We start from the raw sequence: 11,287 nt of genomic DNA, 5'->3' as shown, positions 1-11,287 counted from the left end.
CCCCGCCCCCCTCCCTCCTCCATCCCACCTTGGCCTCTGCAGGGAGCACGGCCCCACACATAAATACGGACAGACAAGATAACAAAAATAGCATTAAGAGTATTCACAAATGAATTAAAAACTACTCGGATATGTACAGCAGAGCGCGGGCGGTATGTACACAGACAAGCCCGCCTGGACAGCTGGGTCTGCCGGTGGTGGTCTCCGAAGAACAAGGGGTTATTTTTTTTTTTGAAGCTAATTATTTCAGCTCAAAGCTCGGAGGTCCCGTGCCCCGGTGGCAGCAGGAGCAGCTTCGGGAGGGGAGGGGGGAAAGCCAGACACCTCTGCCACTGCACACACCCGTCACAGCCACGCCAGGGGACAGGGATCTGCCTGTGCTATGGGGCAGCGCCGGAGGGGCCAGCGGCTCCCACTGTCCCCAAAGAGGCTTCCCGGTGGCAGGGATGGCTCTCAGCCTCCCTTGGCTCACTTGCCCCATGGATCAGCCATGGTGAGGCTGATGCCACGGCTCTGCCTTCCCCTGCTGACACCCCGGTGAAGGGCAGGAGCATCGCTCCCCCCCTGCCCCTTCCGCCCCCCAACTCTCTATTCCTGCACTCGCTGGATGCTGTGGCCCCAGCTCTCTGCAGAGCCCCTCGTGCCAGGGCAGGGGCTGGGGAAAGCCCTTTCCCCCCTCGCCTGCCTCTTTCCTTTGCCAGCCCGGAGGAGCAGGCGTGGGGAGGGACACACACAGCCCCACAGCAACCTACATTCAGAGGGAGGAGGAGGAAGAGGAGGAAAATCCCTTCCAATCGGGCACAGCCCTGGGCCTGACACACCATCCTCACCCGAGACCCCCAGCAGCTGATGTCTGGGGAGAAAGGGGCTCAGAGGATGACATGAGGGCAGAGCTCCTCACCCCCAACCTCTGCCTCTTCCTCCCAGCTCCCCCCAAAACACAGGGATGAGCTCTGCCTGGAGGAAGCAGGGACAGGAATGGGATGCTGCAGGGAAGCTCCATCCCATTCTGCAGCCTGTCTCTTCCCGGGGCCTGAGCGTGCCGGAGACGGGGACACGGAGCCTCAACCCTTGCTCTGGCTGGGGAACCTTATATTAGTGACACATCTACACACACGCACGCACTCACACATGCAAAAATAAGTCTGTTTATTCAAAGTGATCTAGAAGACCCTGCAGGGCTGGGACACCTTCTAGCCAGTACTCCCCACCCCCCCGGGGCTGCCTTGGATCTCCCCGGCGCTGGGAGCTGTTGGCTGAAGTGCTGCATTGGTCTCGGCGCCTTTAGAAGACAACGGAACGGTAAATAAGAGGGGCTACGATAAAAGGAGCTGGCGGCACGAAGGAGAAAGCTCCGTGGTGGAGCGGGGCGCTGGCCCGGGAGGCGGGGGGGCTGCCCACCCCCCCGCGGCGGTGACGGTGCTCGGGAGCGGAGTGTAGTGGATGTGGCGGTGAAGGCGCAGCCGTCCTGGCGACGGGGGGGGGACACACTCGGCGGCGGGGGTCACTTGCGGCTCAGCAGGGATCCCAGCAGAAGCACTCCTGCCACCGTCGCCCCGGTCAGGAGCCATTTGTTGAAGGTCTCCTGGCCCTTCCTCACCTCGGCAGCAGCATCATTCCCGTAGAGGTCCACAAACCGCTCCTGTGGGAAGAGAGGAGCAGTGAGTAGAGGGGTGAAAGAGCAGCACAGAGACCATCTCTGCCACTTTTGGGGGCTCCTTCCTCCTCTGTGGGAAGGGGGCAGGAAGGCTGCCGGGCTCCCGCTGGCAGGAAAGCGGTGGTGGGGACCAGGCAGATGACAGACGCCTTGTGCTTCCTCGCTCTGAATCACACACAGAGGGCGATGGGGGAAGTACAGGACCAGTCATGAGAGAAGTGGATGCCAGAAAGGATTTGCAAGGAGAATACAAGGCGGGCAGGGCAGGAGATGCATCACGTGCTCTAGGCTCTCTAAAATTAGCATTGAAGTGTGATAGAAATCATTGCAGCAGGAAAACGCTGGGCTTTATTCCATGGCCGAGGCCTTGGGGAGCAGAAGCAGGGTTGGTGCCCGTGGTTGTGGCAGGAGCCCACACCTCACACCCCCCTCACTTTTTTTGGGTCCAAAGCAGAGCCTCCCGCCTCCCTCTCCCCCCAGCAAGACAAGCACTCCCCCGTCCTGGCCATCACAGGTTACTCTGAGCCACGATCTGGATTTTGTGAATCCCTGTGGCAAAGGCAGACACTGTGGGACACGAAACTCCTGCCTTCCCCCCAGCTTTGGGAGAATGGGCCAAACACGAGGCCCAGCCAGGAATGCAGTCGCTCCGGCCCAGCTCGTCCGAGCCGGCTGCCTCCGGTCCTTCATCACCGGCAGCAGCAAGAGCCGGGCAGATTTCAGCAGAACCACTGCCCAGCAAACAGCCACAGCCCCTCTCCCTCCAAGGGAGGCTTGTGATGGGGCTGGGGACACATCACCACGTCTGGGACAGGGGGAGATGGAGAGCAGAGAGAGAAGACAACCACCAGAGCTGAACTGCTCCTGAGAACAGGCTCTTAGAGAGCACATCTGCCCCCTGCACCCATGATGCCACCCAGGTGCCACCTTGCCACCCAGGGGTGGCATCATGCCATGCAGCACCCCTATGGCACGATGCCACCCCTCCTGCTCCCCTGGGCACCCAGGGACCTCAGGCCACTGTGAGAAGAGCTCCTCAGGTCCCTGGGCCACACGCACCACAGGGAAGGAGAGGTCCACGGGCAGGCTACGTGAAGCAGAGAACTTTACGCCCCAGCAGCTCCCAGGTTTATCAGGGCCGAGCAGGAGCACTGGGGCTGGAGGGAGCTGGAGCTGCATGTTGGGGCTCAGGGATCGCCAGGTTCAGAGCACTGGACACCTCGGCGTCAGAAGGGGCTCGATGCTGTCGCACCTCGAGCCCATCTTCCCGGCAAGGTCCCCTGTTCCCTGATAAGTGAACGCAGTTCCAGTAACCCGGCTGCTCTGGGAAAGCAGAGATAAGCCCAGCTGACGCCGTGCTTGTGTCATGCCTTACCACGGCCTCCCCGGAGGCAGGGGCAGCATCCCTGGGTCTGGCAGCTCTGCCTGCAAGCTGCCCCCCACGCCTGCCCACAGCCTGGGATGAGCTGCAAGTGCTGCCACGGGAGCTGTGGGGGGTTTGGTGCCCGGATCGCAGCTGGGATCGAAAGGGTCTTTAGGCAGGTGCCTCTCCATCAGTCATGGAAGCATGGTGTCAGTCCCCTGGCTTCCCTAAAACAGCCCCAGCATGGTCACAGCTTGTAAGGTATCTCCTCACCTTGCCACACACCATCAAGCTCACACACAGCTTTTCACAGCAAGGTGTACAACAGACATGCGCGCTCGCTCTCATGGAGCCGGGCTGCGTCCCTCTCCTTGGCCACAGGCCTCCCCTCCAGGGGGGACCAGGTACTTGAACAACCACCCAGGTGAGCTGGCACCTCAGCACCCACCTCTGCCCCACCAAAGCTCCTCTCTGCCTTCCACCAAACACCTTCTCCAGCATCTCACAACTCCCCCGGCTGCCTTTCGCACCCCCTCGACCGGGAGGAGGTATCAGCAGACCCGGGAACAGGGTGCTGGGACAACAAGGACTTTGCTAACTCACCCTGGGGCACGTCACTGCTGATGCCACCTCACTCAAGACTCCTCTCCGGGGATGTGACAACCGTCCCCGTGACTCCTGCCACCCACCCAGCGCGGCAGAAGGCAGCTCGCTTCCCACCGGGCCTGCCAGCTGGCACGGGCTCTGCGGAGGTGTTGTATTGCATCCCGGCCCTGCAGGAACGGGCAGGATGGTGGCTCAGACACAGGTGCCATCCAGGGAGAAAGGTGAGGGCTGCTGCCCCCTGCCAGCCCCTCTTCCCAGCCACTTGCCCAGGGTGATGGCCACAGAAACATTGGAAACATCCTGCAGTGATGTGCTGCAGGAGAGGGAGGGATGGGAGGAGAGCCCAAACCCAAGGAGGGGATATTTTTAATTACGGCACAGGAAATCCCTCTGCTGATAGGTGGTGACAAGCAGCGGAGCGGTGACAGAGCTCAGCACGCAGTGAGGAGGCTGGCACGGATGCAGGGCACAAGGGAACTGGGGCAGAATACACTAACTTGTCCAAAACCATCAGCTGTGGAGTGCCTCCACCACCCCTACAATATCCCTCTGTACCAGGGCCCTCGTTCCTGGGGAAGGTCCTTCCCTTGGAAGCACGTCCCAGCCGTACACCCACAGCACCCAATGCTGCAGGAGCACTCAGCAGGAGGAAGGAGACTGCTCCCCTCCTGATGTATTCCCCAGAAAAAGCTTTAGCTCGGAGATTCAGTAATCTGCACCCCACAGAGCCCCCCACGTCTCTGCAGGCTCCTCCTGACCCACGGCAGGGGATGTCCCCATCGTCTCTCCAGGAAAGCTGGGGAGGTGGAAGGGGCTGCACAGTCACCCAGCCTGCCCATGGGGCCAGCAGTGGGGCAGGCACCAGGAGAGGGCCCCCCCACAGCCAGGGCAGGGAGCCGGGGAGGGCTGGCAGCCGAGCCCCCACGCTGCCTTCTCGATGGTACGTACCGCCGAGCTTGGGGAAAGGCAGTTCCAAGAAGCGTGTTTTGAAGGCCTTACTTCTAAGAAAAGGAAGTGTTTGCTGAACAAGAGATAAATGGCACACGGTGATCCGAGAGCTATCGGGTGCTACAGACGGAGAAGAGCACGACAAGAGTCCCGCGCGGGCAGGGAGGGGACATGAGCCCCTCTCCTTCCCTCGGGAAGGGAGCAGCAGCTGCTGGAGATGCAGCTGGGGCTGTGGTGGGACTGGGGAGGAGAGTGCCTTGCCCTTCCTCAGGGGAAACCATCCCCACGAGCTGCGATAGCTCAGCCCCTGCGCAACTGCGATCCCAGATGTGTCCCCTGGGAATGGCAATCCCAGACCAGGGGGAATGGGAAAACAAGCAGGAGAGTCCTCCCGCCTTGTCCTGGGGGCGGGTTGAAGGTTAGGGAAAGGCAGCTTGCTCAGTTCCCACACCCCCCCCCGGGGCCCTCGGCCGCTCCGCACCTGAAGCCCAGCACTCCCAGTACCGATTCCGACCTCTCTGGCCTGGTGTTTGGGATCTCAGGCTTGTCCAGACACGTCCAGATATTTCTGGCCTCCCCCAGTCACCTTTATCTGAGAGGAAATATTTGGAATTCCTGAGTAGCTCACAAGGACTATGGTAGCAACAGCACGTCAGTGTCTCAACCGCCCTCTCCGTGTGCCCGTGGGCCTCTTCCACCCCAGAGAGGACAAGCTGTTCCACCACCGAACACCCGTCACATCCCCTTCCCCACCCTGGGGTGAGACACGTCTGAGAGGAGGATGCTCTGGGGCAGGCGATGAGGAAGCAGCAAGAGGTTATGGCTACGCAAAAGACAATCCCCTTGACTTCGCCTCGCCTCCCTCAGTGCTGAGGAAGGACACGACGTTTTCTTGCTGGAGCCTAAACAGGCACTTGCTGGGGGGGGACTTCCCTCCAGCTGCACGTGCTGCTTACAGGACACAGAGGACGTGGAGATCCAGACTCCACCGGTGCCCACCGTCCCACAGGGCAGGGAGGTTCTGCAGTGCCAAGGGTTCTCAAGATCCCCCCTCCCCAATGCCCCAAACCACAACCCATCACCCGGGGGGACACAGCAGCCACTGCCCAGATATGATACACGACACTGTAGTGGAAAGAGAAGAGGAGAAGGTCTGCCCCAAAGTGCTCTGTGTTGGGTGGGAGACCAGATTAATCAAGCACAAGGTCTGGCTGACACAGTGTTGACATTCTAGCCTGGAAACGGGAAGGGGAAGACCCAAAGTTTCAGTCTCTTGCTGGTAGCCACCCGCAGAGGTTCAGCTGGTTTCATTCACCAGCGCTGCCCAAGCAGCTCCCCCCAGTCGAGAGGGAGGGAGAACAGTTGCCATTCAGGGCGAGCAGAGCAGAGTGGGTTCCTCTTTCAAGATAAGCCCCAACACTGGGGGAAAGAGGATTCAGTAAGTGACACCGAACCACGAGGGCAGGTGAAGGGAGCAGATGTGGACAATGAATCCTCATCTGGTCTTCTGTGAGTCAGGGGTAGAGCGGGAAGGGAAGGGGGCTGGCCACTGAGAAGGGCAGAGTTTGGGTGCTCAAAGCTTCCCTTGCACATGGAGGTGATGGATATGGAGGTCACTGAGACACTGGCATGAAGCTCTGAAAACCAGCAGAGAAGAGACAGGCTTTATGCAGACTATTCCTGGTGAACCAGTGGCACTTGGTCTGATTTCAACAGGGAGACTTTGCCTCCAGCAGGAGCTACACCCCTGACACCCAGGCTCTTTGAGACAGACACACAGAGTGACCAGCCCCGCATGCACAAAAGCCTTTCCCACCTTAATGTGTTTTATCAAAAATGAGCTGATTCTCCAAAACCTCCTGTGGGATAAGTCAGCATCATTCCCAGACGGATCAAGAGAAGTGCGGAGAGGTTAAATGCTTTCCCTAGAGTTGCATACGAGCCAGCAGCATGAGCCACAGCGGCTGACTCCCAATCCCTGCATTCCTGTCACGAGGCGATGTTTCACTTGAAAACAAGGCTGTTTCTGTTATACCTTCGCCGTAACTACAGCTGTGTTACTGCAAAGAGGTCTAACACCAAGCGCCGGCCAGGAGTGGAGTCATCTGGATGACCAGACATTTGTTAATGAGATGCTGGGAACAGTTTTGTGCTGAGCAGCAAGAACAAGCAGGGGAAAAAGAAAGGCAGCAGCTCAGCGCAGACCTCAACAAAGCCCGGCATCGAGAGCAACCTGCCCCCAGAGCCCCTTTGGGCTGCCAGCTCACCACATGGGACTGCCATATGCGAACCTGGAGGTGAAGCACAGGGAGGGGAAAAGGCAGCTGAGATCTTTCAGAAAGAAAAAAACACATAAGTACTCCCAAAGGCTGCCACTAGGATCCTGTAAACACAGCTCAGGCGGTCCCTACACAGTATGAAAGTGGAAGAGGCATCCTGGAGGCCCTTCCTTCGCCCTGCTTCCCTCCCCTCCACTGCATCCACGTGTGGTCCTGACGATCCCCAGCCCTGTCTGAAGCTCAAGCCCGAAATGAGGGCAGCAGGGACACCGAGCGTGCCCACGCCAGTCACACAGCACTGCCTGCGGTACCGGGACTGGAGGTCAACACGATCCCCAGATTTGGAAACATGCCATCCAAGGCAGAGATCTCAGAGCTTCTCCACATTCTCAGTTTCACCCCGCTGGTCCCCATCAGAACCCTGGGGATGGTTGGGGAAGGGACTCTCTGGGGACATGGGGAGGGGAAAGGGCTCTGGGGACAGCACACTCGCAGGTGCAAAAGCTCCAGAGACCCAGCTCTAACTGTTATGCAAATGATGACCTCCAGGAAAGCAGCTGCTGATCTCCATGACAATGGCAGGGAATGCCACCCTCCCCGCTGCCTCTCCCGTCCCTCCTGCCCTGGGATCCCTCTCCCATCTCTCCTGCCCTGGGAGCGGGTGCTGCAGGCACTGGGGTGCTGCCCCTGCCCAAGCTCCTGGACTTTTTGTGCAGAGAAGACCCTGAAGGATGCAGCCCTAAACTCAAAAGGGTTAATTAAATAAGCACATCCCCACCTCGCTGCCCTCCCAACCGATCTTGCCACACACAGTTGGGCTGCAACCAGAGAGGGGGGGCTGCCCCTGGGGCCTCAGCCCAAAGCCCAACAAACCTGGGGGGGCTTCAGCCCAGTGAGGGCCAGCGCCAGCTCTTTTCTAACCAGAAACAAACCCTCACTAGCACATTCCAGCCCTAATCCTCGCTGCGGCAGCCTCCTGTCAAACTGGTTTCATCACCGGCTCCGGGAAACCTGCAATAACCCCACACCATTCGGCACAATTTCAGCATTTTCCAAATACATGAAAGGGGCCACGGTGACAGCTGTAACCCCCCCGTCCCTGCCCCGGGAGACTGCTGTGAGCAGCACGAGATGGGAGAGCAGGGAATTGCGCTCTCCCTTCCAGAAATCCGCTGAAACATTCATGTGTGTTAAAGCAGGAGACGGTGAGAATGACTAATCTACTTGCATCCATCTTTCATCAGGGTTTCTCCCAGCACTTAACCGGGCCGAGGGCTCCCCAAAGGTACCGAAGCCCCCCCTCCCTGGATGGCGTGGGGCGAGCTCGGCAGCGGAACGGCTGGCAGGCGAGGAGGCTCCAGTACAAAGGCACAGCGAAGAACACATTGGCTGAGCCGGATCCACTCAAGAGATTAGCACCTGCTGGGAATGGGATTGTTTTCCAAAGGGCATTAAGTGGAATAGTCCCAGGGAAAGACGGTCTCTCTGATGCTTCTCCCCACCGGACAGATGGTGTCTGAGCCCCGGCAGGCAGAGCAGCCTGCTTGCCCGTCCGCCTTTGTGCGAGGGGCACGCTCGGGGGGGGCAGGGGAAGACTCCTGCTTTAATTTCATGCTTATCTGTCCCCTGTGGTGCTGGGGAGCCCAAGCTCCGTGGCCAGCTCGCTGTACTGGACAAACACCTCGGCAGGGTCCCTCACACCCGGGGAACGAAGCTCAATTTTCACCTTGTCATTGCTTTTCCCAGACGTCACAGCTCCTGTGCAATCGTGCCCTTGTGTAACTATGGGGAAACCTGCGCCGAGGAGACGTGCCACGCTCACGTGTGCCTGGCTGCAGAGCCACGTTCCCTCCGACCCAGGGGCCGAGTCGTGGGATGCCAATGGATGTCCCCAGCCACCAACCACACCACGAGCCTTACCCCAGACCCCCACTGCAGGGAATGGCAGCATTACCAGAGCCTGAGGGAGTGAGGCTGGGTGCAGGGAGGGTCCCCGTGGGACACACGTCCCAGGGAAGGGCCTCCTGGTTCTCTTTCCTTGAGCCACTTGTCCTCCAGCATCCTGGAGGAGCAGCAGCCAAGCCCCACCACTTCCCGCTTCAGTCCCAGCACCTCACGAGGCTGCTCTAATTCTTACATGCCACTTGAATGAAAAAGGGGAAAGGGTGGAGGTGCAGGAAGAGGAGGAAGATGTGCTCATTCTGTTTTCACTTCCTGTTCGTCCACATGAAATCTCAAATGATTCAGGCCACGAAGTCCCTTTTAGCAAAATCCTTGCTGACTTGAGGGCAGGAAGCAGAGTCGGCAGCTGATGCAGCAAATGTGGGAGAGAACAGTGCAGCACGAGAAGGAGAGACTTTGTGCTCTGCCCTGGGCTCCTCCATACGTGTTGTTGCATGAAATAATCACTGGCTGGTGCACTGGAAGCTTCTAAATGAGGTCAGTTGCTCTAATAAAAGATATTAGCTCTCCGGCAAGTTTAATACACTGGTGAGCCATACCATAACAGGATGGAAACACATGCCACACTGCTATAATGGCTGATTTACAGGTAGCAACAGCTAATTTTCTCCATACATAAGTCATATGTCACCTAGACACTACCCAGGGCCACAAACACACCCAGTTCCCACATCCCAGCCCAAGCCCTGAGCCAGCTCACCACGAGTTAAACACACACAGCAATGTCACGTACTGCTGCCAGCCGAGCTCCTTGCACAACGCTCATGAGCCTCCCTCAGCCTCAACGAGGGCAAAAACCAGAGATGTGCAAATGGGACTAGCATCATTTGGAGAACTAATGAAGCGATGCAGACAGCTGTCCTGCTCCACCTGAGCATGGCATTAGCTATCAAACCAAACCAGCTCTGTACCAGCCTAGGCTTCTTCTCTGAGCGTCCCAAAGAGCCCTTCACCTTCCAGTAGAGAAGAAAACCCTTCCATGCTCCTTCAGGAGGCAGCCAACTCCTGTAGCTCTCTCCCCTCAGACTCACAGTCACAGAATCACAGAATTATCTAGGCTGGAAGAGACCCTCGGGATCATCGAGTCCAGCCATCCACCCTACTCTAAAGTTCTCCCCTACACCATATCCCCCAACACCACATCTAAACGGTTCTTAAACACAGCCAGGGATGGTGACTAAACCACCTCCCTGGGCAGCCTATTCCAATGCCCAACCACTCTTTCTGTGAAGAATTGTTTCCTAATGTCCAGTCTAAACCTACCCTGGCGCAACTTGAACCCATTACCCCTTGTCCTATCATCTGTAACTTGGGAGAAGAGTCCTACCCCCAACAGACAGGTCCCTGCACGGCTCTGCCCATCCACCCCTCGCACACCTCCCCACATGAGCAGCTCCTGCTCCAAGCCCTGCCTGCTGACAAGTTGTCACATTTTGGAGTATTTGATTTCAGTCTCAGGAACACCTGGCTGGCAGCAGTACAGGCAGGGAGAACCTGCCTGCTCTTTGTTCTTGGCCAAGCGGAGCACAGAGCAGATGACACCTGCCTTGGTTTCCCCCTGAGATCAGGACTGGAGCTGTGAGATGAGGAGCTCCAGGTCCATCCTAGATCAGGAGCGGGGACAGAAAGGCTGAGCCCGGCCCCGCTCCCACCGGAGGCTCCTCATCTCCAGGGCTCATCTCCCCAAGCAGGATACCGATGCCAGAAGCTAGCTACTAATTGGATCTACTTAAATCAGAAGCTACGTCTGCAGACACAGCTGAAACGCAAGCTTGAGCAGGAAGGAGGATAATGCAATAAATTCAAGCAGCTCTCCCCAAGGGAATTGCACAGACCCCTGAAACTTCCCTCTTTGCAGATACAGCCTATTACCCTTCCACGGGCATGCTGTGTAAATAAATGCAGGGGCAGGCAGTGGTTGAGAGAGTAACCGGCCCAAAACCTGCTGAAACACCATCCTCACCCAGCTCCCTGCTCCCAGCAGCAGAGGGAAGGAGGACCAGTTCCAGCAGAACGTTCAAACAGTCCCCGTGGCCACGGGAGCCTCTCTGGTTAACGCTCCCAATCCCGCTCCTCCCTCCCTCGCTACCCCGGAGGCAGGCAGCAGCGCTGCTGAGTGCACTGGGTTTCCCATTAAAGAGATCCTGAGAGACAGCACTGGGCTGGTACACGTGAGCACGTGTCCGAGAGAAGACACGGGCGGCTGGAGAGATGCTGGCTGCACGGATGGAGCTGCAGCGGGCGTTCCCGCCTGCAGGCAGTCCTTCCCAGCACTGCTCAGCCCTCAGATTCTCTTTTTTTTTTTTTCTTTTTTTTTTTTTTTTTTTTTGCATGAAAACTACCTCCAGATATGGCATAATGGGACCTGGTTACCTTAAAATAGCCAACTGATTCCTCCTCCCAACTCCTTCAGAGAAGGGGTGTTATTATCTCCAGTAATAAATGGAGGGGCAGGAGGAGCAAGGTGCGATT

The 11,287-nt window shown here is 58.0% G+C and overlaps 1 protein-coding gene across 3 annotated transcripts in view; it reads right to left on the bottom strand.

Annotated features, from left to right (window-relative positions):
- Positions 1-1,125: 1,125 nt before the first annotated feature.
- BCL2L1 (BCL2-like 1) overlaps positions 1,126-11,287 on the bottom strand; it is a 17,737-nt gene continuing 7,575 nt past the window's right edge. For all 3 annotated transcript variants that reach the window (XM_014956331.1, XM_014956345.1, XM_014956337.1), the window contains one exon: positions 1,126-1,642. In XM_014956331.1, coding sequence (XP_014811817.1) covers positions 1,505-1,642 — 138 coding nt within the window. In that variant the 3' untranslated portion in view covers positions 1,126-1,504. The remainder of the gene's footprint in view (positions 1,643-11,287) is intronic.

Source organism: Calidris pugnax, unplaced genomic scaffold, assembly GCF_001431845.1.
Source record: "Calidris pugnax isolate Ruff unplaced genomic scaffold, ASM143184v1 scaffold50, whole genome shotgun sequence".
Taxonomy (NCBI): domain Eukaryota; kingdom Metazoa; phylum Chordata; class Aves; order Charadriiformes; family Scolopacidae; genus Calidris; species Calidris pugnax.
Note: the sequence above shows the minus strand (reverse complement) of the source record. Positions and strands in the feature narration are given on the sequence as shown.